Genomic DNA, 26,248 nt, shown 5'->3' on the forward strand with positions numbered 1-26,248 from the left:
CATTTACATTCCTGCCAGCAGTGTATGAGGGTTCCAATTTCTACACATCCTCACTAACACTTGTTATTAAAGGTTGAGCATCCTTTATCTGAAAATCCAAAATCTGAAATGCTCCAAAATTCGAAAGTTTTTGAGTACCAACATGACACCACAAGTGGAAAATTCCACACCTGACCTTATGGGTCGTAGTCAAACACAGGTTCACAACACATAGTTTATTCAGTGTCCCCAAGGGAAAAATAAAATTGCCTTCAGGCTATGTGTATAAGGTATATATGAAACAAATGAATTTCATGTTTGGACTTGGGTCCCATCCCCAAGATATCTCATTATGTATATGCAAAAATTCCAAAATTTGAAAAAAAATCCCAAATCTGAAACACCTCTGGTCCCAAACACTTTGTATAAGGGATACTCAACCTATATCTGTCTTTTTGATTATAGCCATCTGAGTGCATGGGAAGTGGTATCTCATTGTGGGTTTGATTTGCATTTCCCTAATGGCTAATGATGTTGGGTATCTTTTCAAGTGTGTTTTGGCCATTTACATATCTTCTTTGGAGAAATAGCTATTCAAATCCTTTGCACATTTGAAAAAATTTGTTTTGTGAATTATTGAGTTATAAGAGTTTTTAAAAATATATTCTAGATATCAGTCCCTTATCAGATATACGATTGGTAAATATTTTCTCCCATATTGTGGGTTTTCTTTTCACTTTCTTGATGGTATCATTTGCAGCCCAAAGGTTTTAATTTTGATATAGTCCAACTTATCTATTTTTTCTTTTGTTGCTTGTCTACTCAATGTTTGGAATTCCTCTCTCCTTAGTCTCTCTTGAACCCGCTCCGGTAAGGCTTTTACCTTTACCATTCCACTGAAATTGTTCTTGGTTAAGTCACCAGTGACATTCATGTTGTAAATCCTATGGTCAAGACTGAACCTTCATGCTGTGTGACACAGCACTCATCCCCTCCTTCTTGAAATACTATACTTTCCTCACTAGGCTTCTGGGATACTACATCTTCCTGTTTTTCTCCCTACCCTGCTCACTCACTGCTCCTCTGTCTCCTTTGTGGGATCCTTTTCATCTTTCCGACCTCTAAACATTGGAGTGTACCAGGATTCAGACTTTGGATTTGTTCCTCTTCTCTACATTCACTGTACTGGTGATTTCATCCAATCTGATGGCTTTAAATATCATCTATTAATATATGCTGACAACTCCCCAACATATCTCTGGAGCAAACTTTCTGCCTAAAACATTCTTCCCCCAGGTATCTATCTGCATTACTTACTGACCCCCTGATATGGACTGAACTGTATCCCCCAGATTCATACACTGAAGCCCTATCCCCCAGTGTAATCTCCTATTTGGAGATAGGACCTTTATGGAGGTAATTAAGGTTGAATGAAGTCATCAGGGTGGATCCCTAACCCAATAGGATTAGTGTCCATATGGGAAGAGACACCAGAAAGCATGTTGTCTCTCTATATATGCATGCACTGAGGAAAGGCCATGTGAGCATGTAAAAAACAGGCAGCTGTCTGCAAATCAAGAAAAGAGCCCTTACAAGCATCTGACCATGCTGGCACCCTGATCTCGGATTTTCAGCCTCCATTAGTGTGAGAAAATAAACTCTGTTATTTAAGCCCTCAAGTCTATGGGTTTTTTTTTTTTTAGGGCAGCCCAAGCTGACTGATACAGTCTTTATTCAGGCTTTTGCTCAGGTGTTCCTTTCTGCGGTATTTATTTCTTCATTATCTCATTTAAATTTGCAACTCTGCCTAATCTGGTATTCCCTGTCCCTCTTCCATGCTTAGTTTTTCCTCAATCCATCATCTAACATATATATTTACCTATATTTTAATTCTTTTCTTATTGTCTATCTCCCACCACTAATTTCCTTAAGGGTAGAGACTTTTGTCCACTTTGTTCACCACTGTATCCTTAACACCCGATGCCAGGCAAATCGAAGGCCTTCAAAAAATATATGTTGAATGAATGATTGCCATTGTAGCCTGAAAATATATAATGAAATTGGGAATGACAGTAAGAGGAATTAAAAAAAATAAAAATTAAAAAAAAATTGAATGAATATATTAACTTGGATATAATGAAACTGACTACTTCTATGGAAGTTAGAATTCAGGCCTTCATGGTAACTTCTCAGGAAGTGTTAATGGCTTTGTCTGCTTTATCAGTTAATAAAGCTCCTTCCCTCCTGACCATTGCAATGAAAGACTCTTGGTGAGCAAGTCACAATTTGGAGCTGAGATGCTCTTTATATGAAATCATATATACAGAGCCCAGTCCTAGAGCTTCGAACTTGAATGTTCCAGTCAAACACCATAGGTATAGGGGCGGCTCCTATGACTGTTAGGAGGTCCTCTTCAAAGCTGTGTGGTCTGCAGTCATCTAAAGGCTTAACTGAGAAAGGAAGATCCAATTCCAGATGACTCACTCACAAGGCTGTTGGCAGGAGGCCTCACTTCTTTGCCCCATGGACTTCTCCATAGATTTGCTTGACATAGGTTTTCAGAACCTAGAAACTAGTTTCCCCCAGAGAGAGTGATCTAAGAGAGAACAAGGCAAAACCTACATTATCATTTATGACTTGCCTGAGATTTCATACACCCTTATTTTCACCATATCCTATCGATTACCTAGGTCATGCCCACTCGGTGTGGGTGGGAACGTGAATACCAGGAGGAAAGGATTATTGGAGCCCATCTTGAAGACTGGCTACTACATATACGAATCTCCAAAAGCAAGCTTGCAAAAAAAAAAAAGACAAAAGCAAGCTTGCTGAAGTCAAACTTTTTGGAAGAGCCCAAAACAGCCATTTTATAAAAGCACCTGATCATGTTACTAGGGGAAGGTGTGTATCAGTGGAGGATTTGCATGATTCTGTTTCCTCCTTAATCAGGATCCCACCCCTTTCTACTTTTATTCCCCACTTTCTTCCAGAAAAGTTTATAGAGTACCCATTAGGAGCTCAGTTTTGCTCAGTTCAGAGAGATGTGAAGACAGAATGCATGCCTTCAGTGCTCATATTCTGGTGGAGGTAAACTCATAGAAGTAATATGATAACGGAGGCATGAATAATTAGGTTGGAGAAGAAATATCTAAGTAAAGCAGGGGTCAGCAAACCCTCAGCCATGGGAGAGATTTAGCCTACTGCCTGTTTTTGTAAATACAGTTTTGTTGTTGTACAGCTACTCCCATTTGTCTACTGTCTGTGGTTGCCTTTGCGCTACAACATTAGAGTTGAGTCATTGGGACAGAGACCTTATATAGCACTCTCATTGCTCTTGGCCTATAAAGCCTAAAATATTTACTATCTAGTTTTTATGGAAGATATTTGCTGGCCCCAAGTTTCGAGGAACTAGAGACTGCTTCCTAAAGAGGAGATATTTGGGATGAGACAAGGGGGCATTGTAGGAGCACTCCTGGTAGAGGGAGCAGCGTGAGAAAAGGTATGAAGGGATATGTCAGTAACATCCTAGAAAGGAATCATTTACTGAAGGAAAAACTATACTAGGTTAACCCCTCTCCCAAGCACTGCAGCTTACAGCTACAGGAACTGAAGCAACAACACGCTATCAGGAAAACATGAGACACAAGTTCAAGATGGTACCACAGCTCACTGCCCACATCCTCACTTCCCCCTTCTCACACAAAGACCAAAGCAAATCTTTGAATGGTGAATTGTTGCCCTTTGTAAACTTTTAGTTAACTGAGTTTTGACCACAACTGAGCTTTGGCTCCAATTTTGATGGGGTGGAGGGTCTAAAGAAAGGAAAACCCCTCAAGTCTAGACGCATAGTAGGTGTACAGACAAAACTGCAAATCCAAGAATCAGAAAGAAGGGAACAAAAAGTCATGAAAAAACTCAAGGATGGAATTTGTCAGAGAATCATGGAATATGTATAGCTGATCAGGTAGAAGCAATTTGGGCAGTAGCTTTAGAGATATATTTTACATGTAATTAATTAGAGCATAACACTAACCTAAGGTGGAACCAAAAAAATAGAAGAAAGAATATGAACTAACTGAGGCAAACCAGATTGGTGTTTATCACAATTAAAGGGAAAAAGGAAGAAAAGCCAAAGAATTAAAGACTAAATAAGCTGCTGTAAATATTAAATAAAAACTCCAAAAAGCGAAATTCTCACTGTCTTTTATTCTTTAGGTGACCATGGCACTGACTGACAGAATGTGAATGGCTTCCCTGATTTAAGTCATCTCATACATCTTCACAGAAGACCCTTGTACCCTTTAAGCCAGGTAGACCCATGTACCTATCTTACAATCACAGGTGTTTGAGAAAATCGCCTAAAACTTCTTAGTGAACCACTTCTGTACTTGTTCTCACTGAAATATCAACGCTATATTCCATCAACCCAATATTTGCCTTTGTACTTTGAACGGGGTTGTTCATATCCATTATGGCCTAATATTTAGCCATTTGGCTTTCATTAAATAACCTTAGATCTGCTCTTATGGAACCCAATCCTGGCCTTTAAACCACTTGGCTTTGGATAGCTGGTTAGTTAACATTTATTACCACTAGTCCATGGTCATGTTGGCTGCAATACCAGTATACATGCTGAATACCCTCTTATTACCTCTTAGCAATAGTATAATGAAGGCATCTTGACTTAATGATAAGAACACAGACTTTGAAAGTAGCTCTCTAGGTCTGGGTACCAATGGGAGGGAGGTGGGCAGAGGTGAAGAGATTGGCATCCCCAGTCCTTTAATCCTCCTTTTTCACTCAGGAGTACCCAGATCCCCTATTCCTCCTCTCCCTCAATATGCAGGCATTCAGAGGGTCCCTTGCACACTCTGTCTGGCTGCCACCACTACAGAGCAACCTGGACTTACATGTACCTGAGACTAAACATTGACTATGCAATTGAAGTGAAATCTCTAAGAGTAGGGCAAAGCGACAATATTCAAGGATCTCAAGTCCCTGATTGACCAGGTGAGCAGAAAAGTCCAGGTCAGGTCTACTTCCTTCCAGACCGTTAGGTGAGAAATACAGTTCTGTTTTCTATTTTAAGAAATAAAATTAGGCCAGGTATGGTAGTTCCTGCCTGGAATCCCAGCACTTTGGGAGGCCAAGGTGGGAAGATTACTTGAGCCCAGGAGTTCAAGACCAGCCTGGGCAACATAGCAAGACCCTGTCTCTACGAAAACTTTTTTTAAAAGTTAGGTAGGCATGGTGGCACACACCTATAATCGTAGGGTTTTGGGAGGCTGAGCCAGGAAGATCGCTTGAACCCAGGAGTCTGAGTCTGTGGTGATTTATGATGGAGCCACTGCACTCTAGCCTGGGTGACAGAGCAAGAACCTGTCTCAAAATAATTAAATAAATAAAATAAAAAAATAAAAATCCAGACTTTTGGATTCAGAGTTGGATTTGAATGTCAGCTCTTCCACTTCAAACTCCTGTAGCTCTGGTTAAATTACTTAATTTCTATTAGTCTGAGTTTTCCACAAATCTAAAGTAGGCTTGCTATATACTTTGCAGCACTGTTCTAAATATAGGAAAGAAAATGTGTACACCTGGCATGTAATGGATACTCAATTTTATTTTTATTTATTTATTTGTCATTTTTATTTTTTTGAGGCAGGGTCTTGCTCTGTTGCCCTGGTTAGAGTGCAGTGGCATGGTTATAGCTCACTGCAACCTCAAACTCCTGGGCTCAAGTGATCCTTCTGTCTGGGCCTCCCAAAGTGCTGGGACTACAGGCATGAGCCACCTGCCCAGCCCAACACCTTGGTTTTCTACAGAAGGTAATTTATCCAACAATTTAGGGCATCAGTAGGGGAACTGAAAACACTAGAGCAAGTAAAAAAGACTATTGAACTACTTTGAACAGGTAATACTATTCACTTCCTAGAAAGACCCTCATATCCAAACCTATTTGCTCTTACTTTACACACAATGCTAATGCATTTCGTTATCTGGTTTCTAGGACACAGATTAGGAAGAGGATTGCTAAAACCAGGCACCTAGTAAGTAGCAAGAGGTATTATCTAATGGTTTAACACAGGAAGGGAAAAAACAGAAAGAAAATTATTAGAAGGACATAAAATAACTCAAAACCACACCAGCCTTGGATCGTTTTAGGTAGAGCAAAGATCTAGCATATTCTGATATTTCCCAAAGATGCATTACTTTGCAGTCTAATTCTGAATGCTAATAACGACCAGGAAAATAAGAGGAGGTTAAATTACATTTGCTATACATTTTAAGAAGGAAGGGATCTATTTTATTTAAAATACCATTTCATTAAAGGCATATTTTAAAACATTTTGTACTTAGAGGGATTAGTTTTAATTATTTAGAAAATGAATTCAGGCTTTTCACCTTCTGCAAAGGTGTTAGATAAATGAAGCTTTACTAAATCTTAATAGCAAAGTCAGAGTAAATACACACCTGTTTACATTGACAGGTCTTCTAAATGTGTCTTTAGATCTGGTTGGTTGCTTTGACCCCCAAGCAAGAGAGAATGAATGATGCATTCCTCTACAAGCTGACTAACAGTAAAAGTTTAACAAGCTCCCATTGGTATGCCCAGCCCTGTGGAAGACAAAAGGGGAAGAAAATAAGAAAGGCACATGACACTTTGTTCTGAGTTCCTGAGGATTAAGGAAAGATCATACAAACCCACAATGTAAATTGTTTATACTGATAAATAACATAAAACTATATAAATTAACAAAGATCATATAGAAAAACAATTTCTAAGCAATGCCTTACGTATATAAGCTATAGTTTGAAAATACAATAGTGTTGTGAAGTCCATTAATGCTGTGGTTCTCAACCTTTGTGCTAGTTCCATGGCTCTCAGGAAGTTAGTCAAGGGTCAAAGCAAGATGAAGGCAGAAGATTCTGCAAGGCCTCCAGCCAGGACCACCTGAGTTCATCTGCTTTTCTTTGCTGTCCAGGACAGCAGTCTTTCTTGCCCGTTTTACTCAGGGGTCGCAGGACTCATCCAGACACCCTGAGGGAATCATCCAAGCACATCACAGGTCTTAGGGCCACAGTTTACTACTATAGTTCCCCACCCAGAAGCTAAACCCCTTGGGAGCTGGAACCTTGTCTGTCCTGTCTATAGCACAGGGCTGGCATACAGTAGTATTCCAACATTTCTTGAATGAGTATGATAGAGGGGCAATGAGAGTTTGAGGTAGCATAAGTCCTTGGAGCCTTAATTTGGAAAGTCCTTCTTAAAAATAATGGCATTGGCTGGGCGCGGTGGCTCTCGCCTGTAATCCTAGCACTCTGGGAGGATGAGGCGGGAGGATCGTTTGAGCTCAGGAGTTCGAGACCAGCCTGAGCAAGAGCGAGACCTGGTCTCTACTCAAAAAAGTAGAAAGAAATTAGCTGGACAATTAAAAATATATAGAAAAAAAAAAATTAGTCGGGCAAGGTGACACATGCTTGTAGTCCCAGCTACTTGGCAGGCTGAGGCAAAAGGATTGCTTGAGCCCAGGAGTTTGAGGTTGCTGTGAGCTAGGCTGACACCACGGCACTCTAGCCTGGGCAACAGAGTGAGACTCTATCTCAAAAAAAAAAAAAAAAGAAAGAAAAAAGAAAAAGCAGTAATGGCATGATTTGGAGATACATGGGCTATTCAGGGAGTACAAGGTGGTGCATGATAATCTGTAATGGAACTACGTGCCCCAGAATAAACTCAGACAAGGTCCCAAACGCAGGCATGAGCATTTAAGGGAGAGTGTTTTTGTTACTAGGCTAGTCTTTCTTTGGGACTTATAATTTAAATATTTCCTCATGCCTGTAATCCTAGCTCTCTGGGAGGCTGAGGTGGGAGGATCGTTTGAGCTCAGGGGTTCGAGACTAGCCTGAGCAAGAGCGAGACCCCGTCTCTACTAAAAATAGAAAGAAATTATCTGGACAACTAAAAGTATATAGAAAAAATTAGCCAGGCATGGTGGCGCATGCCTGTAGTCCCAGCTACTCGGGAGGCTGAGGGAGGAGGATTGCTTAAGCCCAGGAGTTTGAGGTTGCTGTGAGCTAGGCTGACGCCACGGCACTCACTCTAGCCTGGGCAACAAAGCGAGACTCTGTCTCAAAAAAAAAAAAAAAAAAAAATTTAAACATGTTTCATAACAAAAATTTGGATGTGTGTAACTTCATTTATTAAGAAAGAACGTCTTGATTTTAGAGAACAGAAAAGCTTTTCCTTGTTTTGCTGTTCAGTAAGGCAGAATGTTTAGACCAATTGTTTTTAATAGAAATAAATTAAGTATACCCAATGTCTAATAATACAACTATTATGCCCCTTAAAGTGGCAAGAGGAAACAATCCAGGTAGAAATGTTTAGGTTCCCTATTCTGTGAAGAATAACATACAGAAATGAAAGTGAACTAAGGAGAAGAAGAGAAATGGAAGCTGAAGAAACAGCCAAGAGAATCAGGAAGAGAGATTCTAAAATCATGCTCCTCTTTAGCCCCAAGTGCATTTGTACTTGCTTTTTTCTGTGCCTCTTGGTTGTTTGAAGGTACCAGGCACGAGTTCCCACACAGCACACCCTCGACCTCTCCTGGTCACACTCTGTCATGAGTCACAATCTTGATTGATGTGAAAACAGCAAAAAGCAGGACTCTCAGGGAGGAAGACAGTGCCTGATCCAGTGTCCACTACTTCAAGAAATGGGCATAAGGTGGCAGCACTGGTAGTGCCTGCAGGTGTCTTGGAGAGGAAGCTTGGCCAAGGGCCAGCTGCACTTGAGCTGCTAAGTTCCAGGGAGAAGATGGAAAAAGAGAACTCTGCTAAACTCCTCCTTATTAGGATAATGGGAGGAGAGAGACTTCTAGGGCAGCAACGGCACTCAGGAGCCCCATTGGGAGGAGTGGGTGTTAGGGTCACATTGCTGTCTGGCACCCACACATTTATGGAAAGAATATTGCTACTTATGAGGAAGGATTAAGACCAGTGAACAACATAGATGAACCTTGAAAACATTACACAAAGTGAAAGAAGCCAATTACAAAAGACCACATATTATATGATTCCATTTGTATAAAATGTCCAGAATAGGCAAATCTATAGAGACAGAAAGTAGATTAATGGTTATCTAGGGTTTGGGGCTGGGGAGAATGGGGGATGACTGCTAAGGGGTATGGGGTTTCTTTCTAGGGTGATGAGATATTCTAAAAATGATGGTTGTAACGGTTGCACAACTCTGAATATGCTAAAAACCATTGAGTTGTACACCTTAATGGGTGAATTGTAATTATATCTCAAAGCTGTTATATATATAAAAAAAAGAATGGCTGACGAGCATTTAGTGAAAAACCAGAGATGAAAGATTATAATGTGAGTGCAGCCTCTCCCTCCCTAGTGCTATGAATGTGGATGGCTTCAACAGGGGTGAGAAGCATCCCTCTTGCTGGAACCAACCACCTCTAAGACAGTGCCCCTCAAGCTTTTATTTGCATACACATCACCTGGGGATCTAGTCAAAATGCAGGTTCTGTTTCAGAATGTCTGAGGTGGGGCCTGACATTGTACAGTTCTTAGAAGCTCCAAGGTGATGCTTAAGCTGCTAGTCCTAGGATCACACTTGAAAGGAGAGCCTCTAAGAGACCCAAAGAAATTATATTCTTTGATTGGGATCAGTATTATGTCAGCCCTGTAATGAAGTTAAAATATCAATTAAATATTTGTATTTTGACTTTCCCCTGTTTGCTAGTGGCAATACACACACACACACATACACACACACACGTGTATATGATGCTTCATTTAATAACAGGTAATACTGGTATCTTGAAAAAGTACATTACTAACATTATGAGATTTATTGCCCATTTTTATTGAAAAATCTCAGGATTTAGAATTTGTAAGAGAGCTAGGTTTGAATCCTGGCTCTATCACCAGTGTTATGACCTTGGATTACTTAATCTACTTGAGTCTCAGTTTCTTTGCCTACAGAATGAAGGTAATACCTATCTTAGTGGATTTGTGAGTATTAGAGACTATATGGCACATATGTAGTAGTCACTTGTGAGATAGCACCTTTTATTGTTGTAAAATTTGTATGAAGGGATCTACCCCACTTTCTTTTTCATGTCTGCATCACGCCATATCTTCTTCTTCTTTTTTTTTTTTTTTTTTTTTTTTTTTTTTTTTGAGACAGAGTCTCACTCTGTTGCCCAGGCTAGAGTGAGTGCCGTGGCATCAGCCTAGCTCACAGCAACCTCAAACTCCTGAGCTCAAGGGATCCTCCTGTCTCGGCCTCCCGAGTAGCTGGGACTACAGGCATGCACCACCATGCCCGGCTAATATTTTTTATATATATTTTTAGCTGTCCATATAATTTCTTTCTATTTTTAGTAGAGATGGGGTCTCGCTCTTGCTCAGGCTGGTCTCGAACTCCTGAGCTCAAACGATCCGCCCACCTCGGCCTCCCAGAGTGCTAGGATTACAGGCGTGAGCCACCGCGCCCGGCCTCTTCTTCTTCTTTTTTGTTTTTTGAGACAGTCTCGCTCTGTTGCCCAGGCTGGAATGCAGTGGTGTCATCATAGCTCACAGCAACCTCAAACTGCTGGGCTCCAGCAATCTTCCTGCCTCAGCCTCTCCAGTAGCTGGGACTACAGGTGTGCACCACCACACCTGGCTATATTTTTGGTAGAGACGGGGTCTCGCTCTTGCTCATACTGGTCCTGAACTCCTGACCTCAAGCAATCCTTCCTCCTCGGCCTCCCAGAGTGCTAGGATTACAGGCATGAGCCACTCACTGTGCCCGGCCCATATTTTCTTCTAAATCTTTTAAATCTCCTACATCTTGAAATTTTGGTTGTATTGGAGATGCTTCCTTAAGATTTTTTTTCATCCACTTGAAGAAGGCATTGTTGTTTAGACCAGTAATAAAATCTATGTGGAATATCATTTTTCATATGGAGATGTCGCTTCCTTTCATTAGTATTGGTTCTGATATTAAGGGATTCAGAGTAAAAGTTTAGAATATTCAACATGGAATTTTGGTCTAATTGGGTTTTTTTTTTTTTTTCAGTCTTTCAATTTTTATTTTAATTTTTTTTAACCAATCTCCCTGATTTTGGTCTCCCTGATTTTTAAGTGTGAAGCTGAAATAATTCAACAAAAGTGATTTTTACTTTTGTTGAAAGTTCTTTCCCTCTGAGTTTCTTCATCCTGGTGTAGGGCCTCTGTTATTTTCCTTTTCCTTTACAGGTAGAGCAAGCAAGTTCTCCCAATGCCTGGCCCTCAGGGAAGCCTACCCAGTGAGGCAATTTGGAAAACCATGTTTTGGAGCTGATTTGCTCCTCAATAGCTCCCCATGGGAGAGGGATTCCTAGTACTACACTGCTGCAAATGACAGGACATCAGGGGCACACAGCTGGGGCTAGAGGGAGGACTGGGGCTTCCTTCTTGAGGTGCTCTGACCTGGGAGGGTCACAGGCTGCAGCGCTAGGTGAGCACGCAGGTGCCTTGTTCTCCCATGTAATACTTGGGCTATTCTCCTCTGAGTGTTACAATGACAGACACAAGAGGCTGCTCGACTTGTTTGCTTTCTTTTTGTTTTTATATTCTTTTGACTTTTAGGCCGACTTAATTTTCCTTGTTTTCCTGGTCTCTGGAAGAAAATGTGGCAAATACTGTCACTGGCAAGTTTCTGGCGTACCACGTTAGTGACATCTGTTTCTTCCTTTTTTAAACCATTCTTTTTCTTACCTCTTACCAACACCTTTCTATCACTGTGTGCTCAGCGTTACCCACATGAAGGCCTAAGCAGTATGAAGACTTAAGAATTTGTTTTCTTCTCTGTTTGTTTTTTAAATTATAGAAGATTCTAATGCCGTCAATTGGTAAATATTTAGAGTTTAAAGTAAATATCACTCTAACTTTTAGAAATACTGTAATAGAAAACTGGCTTTAGACATGCCACTTTTTAAAAACCTTTTTTATAGAGAATTCTGTTGAACACATATTTTCAAATTTGAAAAAGAAAACAAGGAGTTCTACATGTTAAAGGCAGCTTTGAATACTTAGGATTTCTTCAGTTAACTCTTCTGCTTTGTGTCTTCTGCTAGCTGAGGTCCTCAAAAAGGCAAACAGGAGGAACCAACCACCTGCAAGGGATAGCCGTGCTTTCATGGAGTGAGCAAGTGCCGGCTGTTGGTCTGGGACTTCCCAGGTCACTAATTTTGAAACCCACCAAACACTGATCTAAAGATCAAATTCTAGTCTTTCAGTAGCAAGGATCAAAAGGTTGGGAGACTATATTCTGCTTCCTCGTCTAGCACCAGAATTCTGTTGGAGGGTTGTAATGAAATAGGCTCTAAGTAGGGCTTGCTCTCTCCTTTCTCATCTAGCCAATTAAGGACATTATTTGATTTGATACATCTTAGCCATTCATTTTGGTGGACAGTTGTTTCTCTTGTTACAAAGACCATTCTAAACCCAGAATCAGTTGAATAGGTAGAACAAATATCTCGTCATTCCACATGGCTGTGCTCAGGAGCACCGGGTTTCAAACCAGGCAGGAATCCCTGGCATGAGCACTGTTATGTGCGGGAGCCTGAGCTTAAATTGTCTCAATTTAAGTGTGTGGCATAAATTGTGCAGTGTGGACATTTTTGTGCCATTTAGTCCAAGTGCAATCACCCAATGTAAGAGCCTAAGTGACCCTGAGACCAAAGAGAGAGAGAGAGAGAGAGAGAGAGAGAAGGAGGAAAGGGAAGAGCAGGAAGAGAGGAGGTTACCTTAATTCTCTTATCCTCTAGGGGAAAAAAATGACTAAACTATAAACCTGAATATAAGAGCATTAATAATGTTAATAATAATACCTTTGATAATTATGCCAGTGATCTCAAAGTACTAAAAAAATCCATTATTTTCCTTGTGCTCACCAAAATCGCTTTAAGTTCCCATAGAATGAGAATTGCCATTTCTTCAGTTTTTCCTTGTTTTTCTTTTCTCTTTGTTCATCAGCTTTCTTGGAAAATGAGGGATTTTTTTTTTTTTTTTTTTTTAAGAGATGGAGTCTCACTATGTCGCCTAGGCTGGAGTGCTGTGGCTATTCACAGGTGTGATCATAGCACACTACAGCCACGAACTCTTGGACTTGAAGAGATCCTCCCCCTCAGCCAAAGTAGGTAGGACTACAGGCACATGTCACTGGGCTTTCCTGGCAAAATGAGGGATCTTAATCTGAGTATGAGGAATTTATAAATAAATTTTGAATGCAACAGGCCTATACTATTTTGGAGGTATGTTTTTCCTTTTAAGTAGAAATCAGCCTATAATATACTTTATGGCAGGTCCAAAGGTAGCATATATACAATGTTGTATATCATAGCAAGATAATTGTAAGAGGATCTCCCATTTATAGTAAACTGAATGAAAGGATTGACATCCCAAATCAAAAAGTGAAAAATTCCAAACTGGTTTCAAAACATCACAGTGAAGAGATGGCCATTCGACTTGAGGGGAACCTCTGCTCTGATGCTTCTGAGCATACATAGCCCATATGATTAGATTTTGTGAGTCTATTTGAAATCTTGGTCATTACGGTTTACATGCATGTAGCCATTTGGACACATGACTTAGAATGAAGGTCTAGATATTTGTCTCAAATGTTGAGCTAGCTCTCAAACTATAGTCTCCATGCTTTGACTATTAGGTAGGCCATACTCATTTAACTCTTGTCTTTCCTTTCCTCATCCTCTACCCCCACTCACCTCTACGAAGAACACTTTTGTAGAGTTTTCATCTCTTTGTGGTACTCCATTCCTGTAAATTCCTCCTCCATGTTTTTGCTCTGTTTCATTTAGTTTGAAAAATGGCAGAGCAGAATATGTTTGGTATAACCTGATTCCTGGTCAGCATCTGCGATCTCTTAAAAAAAAAAAAGTGTGTGTGTGTGTGTGTGTGTGTGTGTGTGTTTGTGTGTGTTCATGTGTATGTGTGTATGTATGTGTGTGTTTTCAAGGGTTAAAATACAGAAGTAAAAACCTTAACTAAAAAAGAAAATAGGGCCGGGTGCGGTGGCTCACACCTGTAATCCTAGCACTCTGGGAGGCCGAGGCGGGAGGATCGTTTGAGCTCAGGAGTTCGAGATCAGCCTGAGCAAGAGCGAGACCCTGTCTCTACTAAAAATAGAAAGAAATTATCTGGCCAACTAAAAATATATATAGAAAAAATTAGCCGGGTATGGTGGCACATGCCCGTAGTCCCAGCTACTCGGGAGGCTGAGGCAGGAGGATTGCTTAAGCCCATGAGTTTGAGGTTGCTGTGAGCTAGGCTGACGCCATGGCACTCACTCTAGCCTGGGCAACAGAGTGAGACTCTGTCTCAAAAAAAAAAAAAAAAAGAAAAGAAATGTCCCTTATTATCAGATCTCCTCCATATTTTTAGTTGTTTAGAAAATGTTTCTCCTGGTGTTCTTGTTAAATATTTCTAATATTTTGGCATCATATCCCAAAACATGATCTCAGAGGTTTGTGCATATGTGTGTGCATGTGTGTGGTAGAGGTAAGGGGGAGAGTCGGTCAATAGCATATACAATGGTGAAGAACTTACTAAATTAATTAATCTTCAATTAGCAGATCACAGAGTAAATGAATCATTCACTGGCAGTCAAAAGGTGATGTCACACGCTTGAAGTTCTGACTGGGGGGGATGGGGCTGGGGGAGGGGAGGGGTGCACACCTACATGATGAGTGTGATGTGCACTGTCTAGGGAATGGACACAATTGAAGCTCAGACCTGGGGGGATGGGGAGGCATGGGCAATGTATATAGCCTGATCTTTTGTACCCCCATAGTGAGCTGAAAAACAAAAAAAATAAAAATAAAAAATAAAATAAGGTAATGAAAATTCAACATAAAAAAAAAAAAGGTGATGTCAGTGATTGGTTATGGCTCAGCATAACTGTTCCTTGTTGGCTATTGCATTTAGTCCTAGCACTGCTGCTATTGCAGGACTCTCCTGTGAATTTTACTGTAGAATTTTAGAAATTTCTACTGTCAAGTAATAGTAATAAATGCAATTTCTATAGCATTAGTAAGCATTCTAGGGCATAGTTAAATCAAGGAACCAGGTACTTAATGAAGTTTATAAATATGGCTTTGGAATGCTTATTATTAGTAATAGTCATACTATTAATTTCTATTTGAAAGAATAACATGCTCACAAAATTTCTAAGCCTCAGCGGAAGACTGAGTTTGGTGGAAATTGGGTCAGAACAGCACATGCAACTCAAGGATTGTTGAAGATGAGCAGGTGCTTAGGGTGAAGTTGCTTCATCATGAAAGGGGAGTATTCAGGGTAGAGACTGCACAGCCTTGGTCTATAGTACTTGGTTAAGCTTATTAAATGGCTTCTGTCTAACCTCTCTACAATCGGTGACAAATTATGCTAATGATGGATTACTAAAAATCCTCAGTAGGCAATCAGGTTGCAACCTCCTGACCTCTAAGCTTTTTCCTAGAAAATATCTTCTTTTTGAAGCCATGTGTTACCTCAACTCTCCTATGATTCCGTCTTGGAAACACTAGCTGCTATTTCATAAAGAACCAGAGGGTAGGTGTGGAGTCAACTAGAATCCCTCTTTCCTAAACACTCTGGACTTCTAACTTTAGCTGGACTAAACCGGCAAACAAATCAGCCATGAACTCTGGTTTTTGCAGGACAGTGCGTCCATATTTTTAGGGAGCTGTGATTTATTGGGGAAAAATACTTAAATGAGCTCTTGGGCTTTGTTCTGAGCTCAGAAGGGACCATTAAAACATGTAATCTATACCCTGGTCTTGGTGTTTGGGGCAAAAATAGTGCCTAATGGTGCATGGCATTATGTACTCTTTTGTTTAAGAGTGTAGTTTGTGGATGGGCTCTATTAATGAAAGCATATCGTGGTGGAGAGGAGTGTGTGCCTGTGTGTGCATTTCAGTGCAGTTTTTAAATCCTGTTGGATAGGCTCATTGAAGTGTACTGGGTTATTTCCTCCTTTGTCTCCTGTTCTCTCCCTCCCACAGCAATACTGGAAGAGCAACAACACGCTTCTATACAGGCCTCCAGTAGTCTCTTTGGAGGGGTAGGCCAATAAGAACCAACCTGCTGGTCCCCACTCCCAACCCCTCTGGTGGCTTCTGAATCCAGTTGTTAAATTTCAGGGAAGAAAGTGATAATGTGGAAAAGTGCCAAAACTCTCAGTAATTTTTCCTGGCAGCTTTCCCTTGTGTCACTGGTAAGTTCTGCATTTCACTGGCGTGGAGTGCCACACCACCACCACTGCTACAGTAGTCAGTCCTAGGCCTGACTTTTTTGTTTGGGCCAGTTTACCTTTGGAAGAAGTCATTTTCTGTCAGGATAGATGGGTTTAAACTCCGTTAAAGCTAGACAGAATGCTTTCCCTTAGGGATCATTCACTTCCTATCTTTATGCCTGATAGATTTCTTTGGATCTTGTTTGATTCCTACACAAAAAATGTAGTATGATCATGCTGAAAGATTCTCTTGAGGTGGCTATGTTGCAGAGAACAGGCAGCACATTTGCTTTTTTAGCCGCCTATCCTGTTTCACAGGACTGCATGTCTATCTAACTCCATTTTGTCTGTGCTCACACTGTGTTTTTCCTTCTCTTTCCAATTCTCTTCTAGAGAACTTGTGTTGGAATAAAAGGCTCCATTCCAGATCCATTCCAGAGTTGCTGTGAGAAACTTCCCCACTCTGACTCTTTTTCCTATCTCAGTAAAATGGCAGTGTAAGAAAGCTTTATGCAAGCAAGGGCTGAAAGAAATCCCCACGTAGAATACAGTATTTGATGTTTCCTTCTGATTTTCTTCCCCATCCTCAACTCTCAAAAATTTCCTTTACGATCATTTTATATGTATGATATTTTCCTAGTTTAAAGAACAGAACAAAACAAAACAAAAGCAGCCTACAATGATTTAATATGGAAAGTCAAAGATAACAGACTTTTCCTGTTCCTGGGCAATAGCCTTCTGTATTAAGATTGGTGACCTTACCTTTCCTTGCTAATATTGTTGGTACTTAGCCCTCCAAATCTAAAAGCAGCTTAGCATAATAAGTGCCAAGTACAAAATAGTTAAGTTTCTGTTTTGATTGACTATGAAGTGGCTATCAAGCTTCTTTGTGAGTAGGTTTTCATATACTATTTTTTTCTATCAGCTAATGCATACAAACAAATCTTCAATGAGACTCAGCAGAAAGGAGAAATCCAAATTCCTGATCTGCCCAATGGTTTTATAAAAACTCGTTTCATTTTTTCTATTTTAATATTAGTGTAGTTTTACTCAGTCTTCTCCAAAAAAATAGCAAGCTCACCAGTGAGAATAGTGAATGAGGAGGATGTACTATTAGAGTGTGAGAGCCTTAGTACCTTTTTCCTCATGTTAGATTGCCCCTGAGTGTTATGTTTTGTTTGAAATCTGCCATAAACCAGACCAAGCCGAATATTTATTTATTTTATTTTTGGTTTTCGTTTTGGGGGAGGTGGTGGTGTGGACATTCCTATTTTATTTTGGTACAAAATAAGCTAGTTGACCTATGCCTAAAGCTATTTTTTCATATCTACTCTTGTGAAAAGTCTCATTCAGAAATTAACATTTCTCAAGATGTGCTCCTTATCATTCTTCTGAAATGTAAATTCCCTCAAATTTTTTATTTTAAGATTTTGAGATGAGTGGGAAAAGGATCTAGAAAAGCAGTTGTTGAGCATTCACCAAGCTTAATGCCTCCTGGCTTGCTCCTTTGAGATTTCTAGGTCCTTGGCAGGCACAATTTCAACGCGAAGATCAGTTGAGCGCCATTCAGGCTCCACTCCATTTTCCCCGTGTTGATCCAGTTCGTATTTTACAGCTCCCATCTGGGAGCCGGTAACAACATAATGAATTGCCTTGACTCTCGCTTCAATCCACTTTCCTCGCTTAATATGCAGCCCAAAGTTTTGCAGCTCGCTGTCAGATGGCAGTGCTAGACTTTCACACTGATCCCAAAGCCTCCGCTGGGGCTGTTTCTTAACACGGAGTTACAAACTTTAAGAAACAGACAGCTCCTGACGGAAATCCACGCCAGGCTTTGAACTCTGCTTCTGGCTTCCGTCAACTGACATAGTTGCCCTTTTGCTCAAACTCGCAGCTCCAGTTCGCACTCGAGAGAGCTCTGCTGGGTGTCTGCTGCTTTGCTGCGGCGGGAATGCGTGGGGGCCACCACCCGGCGCTCCACCGATTCTCCACGCCTTAGAGAACCCAACCCAACCCTCACGAGGGTCCCTGGGTTTAAAACGTCTTCCCCTCCAAGGAGTGGGGGAAGGAAGGAGCCCCGAGGAGCAGAACCCGATCTTTTGTTTGTTTGTCGAGTTCTGTTATTTCAGACCTTTAGGGGAAGCAAGCAGCGAGAGAGGAAGGGCTGTCCTCCCTGCAGACGTTTCTCTCTCCTAGCAAACCGTCCAGGCCTCGGTTCCACATTTTGCAGTTCACTGTGTGGATTTTAATAGGTTGTTCCCTTATTCTCGGGCCCAATCCATGCACACTGTGCAGCTGCATGAAATGAGAGCACATCCTCTGCCATTTTCAGCCCGTTTGTCCTGGCAGCCCTGCCTCCCTTCCTTGGCTGCTCTGCCGCTGGAGTTAATATGCCCAGAAACTCCGCCTGATCCTCCGGGCAGCAGATCCAGTCCGCGTTTGCCAAGCGCCGTACTGTCGGGGACGGCGATAAGAACTCTCTTGTGAGGCAGAGCTAGCGAGACTTTAGTCCGGTTTCCATGTCAACGATTCAGTCCGTATTTGCCATCAGGCTGTTGGTGGCAGAGGCGCTTTCGCGAGGGTAGCGCTGTCCTAGTCCTAGTTCTCCAATCTGCGCCGGGATTCCTGAGCTGCCCGGTGTGGGGTTAAAAGGCAGGGGCCGTGGGGGAGAAAACTCCACTGAAGGGAGGACCCACAGCCCCAAGCCGGGGTCTCGCAGCTCGGGCCAGCCACGTGCCCAGCTCCTCCCCTCCCCCCTTTCCCGGTGCCACCGCCCCTAGGGAAAGCTGGTGGGCCAGTTTCTAAGAAAGTTCCCACAGCGCTGCAGACCTTGAGATAGTGGTGTAGGGCTCTGACAGGAGGAGAGGAAGATCTTGAAACCTAAAGGATTGGAAAAAAAAAAAAAAATGGGAAAGAAGAAATCGCACATTACCTCCCCCAGGTGCATATATTTTTGTGCACTTCACCTTATTGCTAGATGAAAATGGTGACTGTTTCCAAAACAGCGTGCTCACGTGTAGGGAAAGAGATTTTGGCGCTTTCCATATTTCACAGCCATTGAAGAAAGGGGGTGAGGACTTTCTTTGGAGATAAATCCATTCGGGCTTCCAGATTTTCTCTGGGCTCCAGGTTTCCCATTACACCCCAGCTCTGAAGAAAACAGCAGGGTAATTGCATGTAAAAAATTCCTCATTTGTGTGCAGGACTCAGGATTGTTCCGCAAGCTCAGAGGCAGTTGATTAAATAGCCAAGCTCTATTTATGAGACAGCCTATAATTTGGTTTCTAGGACCTAATGCACCGGGAGAGTTGGTGCCCCTGAGGACTGTGAGTGAAAAGAGGGCACTGGCCCATACCAGTCAGTGGGATGTTCATGGTAGGCTGGTTTGGTTCTTGGCTTGGGGGAGAAATAAAGCTGTGGGGTTTTTTGGATCTCACCACTCTTAGTTTTACAGGAAGGTTTTGCCTTTTAGAGTAAGATGCTCTAAGTTTTCTTGGAGGTAGAAATGAGTTCAGGCTTTTGGAATTATTCACGGTGATCAGTGACATGGCCGGAACTCCAGGAGCCTACAGAATCTGGAAGTTGTAAGATATGGCTATGAAGTCTTCATTTATAAAATCTGAGAGGGAAAAGAGAGCGGGGTGTCTAGGGACACTGGCCTGGGCCTTTCCCAAGGCAGCCTTGGGTCTAGTGAAGAGCTGGAATCCCCTCTGGCTTTCGTAGCCTGTTGTGTCAGAGCGTTCCAAGTCAGCCTGAGGAGGAAAAAGCCACTGCTGGGATTTGGTGGCGCCCGTAGATCAGGACAACACTGGAGTTTTCTATGCATGCCTTGATCTTTTCAGATAAACCTGGCCTTATACCCAACTCCAGCTCAATCGGGTCTCTTAGTATGTAATGGTAAACTTTAAAGAATCTTTACACTGCGGGATAGAAAATACATCTGAGTAGCTTCCTTCACTTACTAAGTGAAGCAGACTGTTAGACTGTGCCTTTTTTTCTTTAAGGAGAAAACGATTTCCATTTTCTGCATCCCCGTTCTGCAGTGGTTTGTTTGAACACTCAGGTTCGTTGAGTCCCTGGAGCCTCTTCTGTGAGTTTTCAGTCTTACAAGTTTCTGTCTTTAGAGACTGGGGCTATTGGTCATTGTGAAGTAAGTTCTCTTAGGAAGTGATAATAGGGCTTGGGTTGTCCTGTTAGAAGACTGTCCTGTGGCCTCAAATCAGCCTTTATTGGCCACCATTTTAAATCAGTGGTCAGATGACCAGCTTTGATTTCAAATCCATTTTGATATTCTGATCCCATTGTTGGATTTTTTTCACAACTTGACCGCCTATATGTATATATATGTGTATATATATATATATATATATGGCTAAGTAGACAGAAGGCAGCTTTAGGGACTCCACTTCTTTTTAAAGCCACCCTCTGCCCTCTGACTTTAAGTGACAGGCGGTCCCCTCCCCTCTCCTTTCAATTCTGTAAAATGGGGATACTCAGGACCTCATGCTCCCAGGGCCTTGTGAGGACCTGCTAATGAGGGCAGGCAAGCGGGAAAACGGATAGTTTGAACAACGATCAGTCACTCCTTTGGGCTTGCAAAGGGGGTGAAAAGCAGAGCTCACTTTAGCTGGGTCTTTAGAGTGGGTTTGTAGCAGGCTTTGAAGAAGAAAAGTGCTGTAGAGGTACTAAGCAGCAGCCAACAGTCCAGGCCCGTTGCCAGGGGGTCAGGCCTGGGCCGAGGCGGCCGCGGTCTCGGGCTCAGGCCAATTTTGCAGCCGCGGGTAAAGTTCACGCTGCCCGCTCCCCTCGGAACCGCCGGGAGGGGACAGACCAGGATAGGGACGGCGTGAGGGAGGCGGCACAGGCTCCGGAGAGGCGCGAGCTCCGGGCCGGGTTTTCTCCGAAGCCTTCGGCGGCGGCGCTGCCGAGCGAAAGCGGCTGAGAGCCTGCCGCCGCCGCGGCTCGTTCTCTCCCCTCCTCCTTTGTGAGGGGAAGGGAGCGAGTCCATTCCACGGCCTGCGCCCGCTCCGCTCTCCACTCCGGGTTTGTCAGGCGGCCGCGACGGCGCTGGGTAAAATGGCAGTGCTGAGCCTCGTGTCGGAGTGAGGGGGACTCGGAGGAGAGTGGGGCGCTCTAGCCGCTCAGTCCCGCCGACCGCTTGCTCGCCCACCCGCTGCCGCGCAGCAGCCTCGGCCCGAGCCGCGGCCGGGGAGGGGAGGCAGGGCGCCCGGCCCGGCCCCGCGCTCCGACTCTACCTCTCGGCGCCCCGGCTGCTGCCGCGCGCCCTCCAGCCCGCCCGTCCCGGGTCCCCCTCCCCCCGCTCCCTCCCTCCCCGCCCCCTCCCCCTCGCCTCCCTCCCTCCCTCCCTCCCTCCTCCTTTCTCCGGCAGCAGAAAGCGGAGAGTCACAGCGGGGCCAGGCCCTGGGGAGCGGAGCCTCCACCGCCCCCCTCATTCCCAGGCAAGGGCTTGGGGGGAATGAGCCGGGAGAGCCGGGTCCCGAGCCTACAGAACCGGGAGCAGCTGAGCCGCCGGCGCCTCGGCCGCCGCCGCCTCCTCCTCCTCCGCCGCCGCCAGCCCGGAGCCTGAGCCGGCGGGGCGGGGGGGAGAGGAGCGAGCGAGCGAGCGCAGCGCAGCAGCGGAGCCCCGCGAGGCCCGCCCGGGCGGGTGGGGAGGGCAGCCCGGGGGACTCGGCCCCGGGGCGGGGTGGGAGGGGGGGAGAAGACGAAGACAGGGCCGGGTCTCTCCGCGGACGAGACAGCGGGGATCATGGCCGCGCAGGTCGCCCCCGCCGCCGCCAGCAGCCTGGGCAACCCGCCGCCGCCGCCCTCGGAGCTGAAGAAAGCCGAGCAGCAGCAGCGGGAGGAGGCGGGGGGCGAGGCGGCGGCAGCAGCGGCCGAGCGCGGGGAAATGAAGGCAGCCGCCGGGCAGGAAAGCGAGGGCCCCGCCGTGGGGCCGCCGCAGCCGCTGGGAAAGGAGCTGCAGGACGGGGCCGAGAGCAATGGGGGTGGCGGCGGCGGCGGAGCCGGCAGCAGCGGCGGGCCCGGCGCGGAGCCGGACCTGAAGAACTCGAACGGGAACGCGGGCCCTAGGCCCGCCCTGAACAATAACCTCACGGAGCCGCCCGGCGGCGGCAGTGGCGGCAGCAGCGATGGGGTGGGGGCGCCTCCTCACTCAGCCGCGGCCGCCTTGCCGCCCCCAGCGTACGGCTTCGGGCAACCCTACGGCCGGAGCCCGTCTGCGGTCGCCGCCGCGGCGGCCGCCGTCTTCCACCAACAACATGGCGGACAACAAAGCCCTGGCCTGGCAGCGCTGCAGAGCGGCGGCGGCGGCGGGGGCCTGGAGCCCTACGCGGGGCCCCAGCAGAACTCGCACGACCACGGCTTCCCCAACCACCAGTACAACTCCTACTACCCTAACCGCAGCGCCTACCCCCCGCCCCCCCAGGCCTACGCGCTGAGCTCCCCGAGAGGTGGCACTCCGGGCTCCGGCGCAGCGGCGGCCGCCGGCTCCAAGCCGCCTCCCTCCTCCAGCGCCTCCGCCTCCTCGTCGTCTTCGTCCTTCGCTCAGCAGCGCTTCGGGGCCATGGGGGGAGGCGGCCCCTCAGCGGCCGGCGGGGGAACCCCCCAGCCTACCGCCACCCCCACCCTCAACCAACTGCTCACGTCGCCCAGCTCGGCCCGGGGCTACCAGGGCTACCCCGGGGGCGACTACGGCGGCGGGCCCCAGGACGGGGGCGCAGCCAAGGGCCCGGCGGACATGGCCTCACAGTGCTGGGGGGCTGCGGCGGCGGCAGCGGCGGCGGCGGCCGCTTCGGGAGGGGCCCAACAAAGGAGCCACCACGCGCCCATGAGCCCCGGGAGCAGCGGCGGCGGGGGGCAGCCGCTCGCCCGGACCCCTCAGGTACACAGCTGAGTAGGGAGGGGGCTGGGGCAAGTGTGGTCCTCGGGATGGGTGGCGGCTGCGGGGAGTGGGCCACAGCCGTGGGCTCCCCTCAGTCCCGGGCCCCCGGCGCTGGGGAGCTGCCATTGTCTGGCTCTTCTCTCTTAAAATGGCTGCCTGTCTGCCTTCCTCTCCTTCCCTCCTTCAGCCTTTGTGTAGGGCTTTTCCAGAGGTATCTGCTCCTCTTCTCCCTCTCCCCTGGTCCCTTCGAACTCCAGGGGTCTTCCAGGGGGTGCGGGGCAGTGTGTGTGGGAAAGGGCCAGGCCCAGGGTGAGGGGGTGCTGGGGGCTCAGGTTAGGGGTGTAGGCAGTGGTAGAAGCTTGGGAGTTGAGTGACCATTTCTTTGCTCATTTGCCGCTCCTCTCTGTCCCCTTGCCTTCCCCTAGGTCGCCCCCATCTGTGCTTTCAAGGAGGGGCCCCTCGAGCTCGTGGGGACCTCGAGGGAGGGCAGGGACCTGCTTGGGGGCAGCTAGAGGCCGGCTGTAGTTCACCCAGGGCAGCCTGGGCCATCTCCTGTCTTGGGCTTCGCTGGCCCAGTGGCCTGGGCTTCTCCCTGGAAGTGCTGGTAAACAGCTGAGTGATTGGAGTAGTAAGTGCAGATTGCTTTGGTTTGGGATTTGAATTATGGAGGTAAAATCCTTCTGTCAAAGCCAGGAGACAGTTGGTCTTAGGTTGACATCCTATCTGTGATCTGATTGGCTCCCCATCTCCTGCTCTTGGCCATTTATAATTGCCTCTGATGTAATGGTACAACAATCCTGATGAGCTCATAAACTTTTACACTCTGCTTTTCTGCCAGTGATAACCCAAACCATCGCTGCCACTATCTGCCTTTTATTCCAGAGCTGAAATTGGCTGTGACCTTGAGGAGGGAGGTTTAAGCGGCAATACTGTATCAGCAGGAGCAGAGCCCCAGACAGGCTGCCCTTGTTACATTGTGCCCGAAACAAAAGAGGAGGCAATGGCATTTTGCTTGTACCTTGGATTTATTCTGCTTGTTATGTTTTATGCAGCCTGAAATGGATTCTGTGTTGTCAGAACAGTAGCTGAGTTTTTTCTCTACAATGGGTTTGCTGTTTGTTTTGGTTTTGTGACTTTCCTGATTATATAAATGACTTCTTTGATGGCTCTGTAGATGCATTTGTCTTGAGTAATTTTGACACTGTTGGCTTTGCAGAATTGAAATTATTTTACTGGGCTTTTTATTGAGTGGCAAATGTGAGATCTTTATTGGGGGGAGAAATCGTTTCGTTTGCTTTTTAGAAGTGGGAGCTTTCTGAGGAAATTTCATATTAGGTTCAAGTGTTCTGTTTTAAGGAAAGCTGGCCTCATTCTTTGTTTACATGTTGAATCTTGTTAACACTTTCTTTTTTTAATTAAACTTCGGGATAGCAGGTTAATTTAAAAGGAGGCTGATACCTTTCATGGTCTTGAGAGGGACTTTCGTCTTTTTCCTAAAAGCTTGGTTTGGTGAAATTTACCTTTTGTTCCTGGAATGTAAAAAAGGCTAGTTTTCTGTTTTGTCATCAGTCATTTTAGAGCTTTGAAATAGAGATTGGCCATTTTAATGTATGTGCCATTTTTTCCTGTCTTGCAAGATATAAAGATATCTTGGGAAGATTTGCTTACAAACTGTAACTTTCACGTACCTTTTTATACATTCTGTTCTATTTTATTTTATTTGCTTTTCTTCCCTCTTCAGCATACTCTGTCTTCAGTCCTTTGGTCAGAATATTGGGTATTCTATGGAGTCATATATGTTTTCAAAGAAGAGCAAAGCTCTGATCATGGTCCCCCCCCCCCCCCCCAGCAGTTGTACCTTTGTGCTGGGAGGAGATTCTGTTCACTTAGATGGCCTAATTAGTTGTATTCCCTCCCCATCCTAGAGCTACTTTTCTACTTTTCCATTGAGCTGGAAATTTTGAAAATAGCTGTGTTAGATGGTGGGCTTGGAGCTCTGTGCCTTGATTCCCCATCTTCCATGACGTTCTGCATCTGGGCAAGAAATAGGGGAATGTTAAATTGTTTTTCTAGTGTCTGGAGAATAATAAGTTTTGTCTTAGAAGACAGCATCCTCTTTTTTTCTTTTTCCAGCCCAGGTTCTGATCTGACAGAGGTCATCTTCTTGTCCCTGGGTCATTCTATAATCCATATCCCCTTCCCTTCATTCCCTTGTTTTGTTTTGTTTTGGCTGAAAACTATTAGAGGGAATAATTTGGGATAAGTCAAGGCTCATTTGAAAACAAAATTGATTTGAATTCTAATGGTTTGGGGATACTTAGGTAAACTTTAAAAAAACAAAAACAAAACAACTTTTGCCACATTGATTTCTGTTTTTCAGTCATTACATTATTGAACATTTTCTACATGCTAGGTACTATGTTCTGTCCTGGGTAAATGATAGGAGAAATAGATACAGTTCCTGTTTAGAAACCTGTCTGTGCTGTCTTTGAATGAATTTTCTGATCTCTTTTAATATCACTAGATTAAGCCGTCCATACAACATAGCATCCTATCTAGTTCAGTTGCCTGCTCCCTGGAGACCAAGGGAATGGTTTGGTTAGCATTCACTTGTGGAAGAAACAGTGCAACTTCTAGTTTTGTGGACTTCTTCAGGTGTGTGGCAGTAGTCTAGGTGCATAAACTTTGTTCTGAATTCCTCTTTGCTACTTGATAAAACCTCTTCTCAGACCAGGATGCCCTGCTCCTAAGCATTCTTAAATGATAGGGTCTTGCTCTGCTGCCTTCTTTCTCTGACCTAGTCTTAGATTAAGAATATTTTGCAGAGACTTAACGCAGCTAAGGTGGTAATGTTCTCTTGACTCTGACTTTTTTAATAAAGATTAGGCAAGTGCGTGTATTGTGGATATATCTTTTTCACAGGAGTGAGAAGATACCAGCAGACAAAAACTTTTCCTTTATCCGTTTTTATAAGTAGTGTTGTGCCTCAAGGTGTTGGATCCTGATATCGATGAAATCATTTTAGGTTACCTATGCACTTGAATTTGATGTAAGGCTTTTTACTTGGGATGCTTTTA

At 44.7% G+C, this 26,248-nt stretch overlaps 1 protein-coding gene across 4 annotated transcripts in view; it reads left to right on the plus strand.

The window, feature by feature from the left end:
- Nucleotides 1-21,643: 21,643 nt before the first annotated feature.
- The window catches only part of ARID1A (AT-rich interaction domain 1A), a 72,113-nt gene continuing 67,508 nt past the window's right edge, over nt 21,644-26,248 (plus strand). For 2 of the 4 annotated variants that reach the window (XM_069479619.1, XM_069479620.1), the window contains exon 1: nt 21,644-23,171. In XM_069479619.1, the coding sequence (XP_069335720.1) occupies nt 22,038-23,171 (1,134 nt within the window). In that variant the 5' untranslated portion in view covers nt 21,644-22,037. The remainder of the gene's footprint in view (nt 23,172-26,248) is intronic. The other 2 variants (XM_069479617.1, XM_069479618.1) reach the window with 1 other exon arrangement.

Source organism: Eulemur rufifrons, chromosome 8, assembly GCF_041146395.1.
Source record: "Eulemur rufifrons isolate Redbay chromosome 8, OSU_ERuf_1, whole genome shotgun sequence".
Classification (NCBI taxonomy): Eukaryota; Metazoa; Chordata; class Mammalia; order Primates; family Lemuridae; genus Eulemur; species Eulemur rufifrons.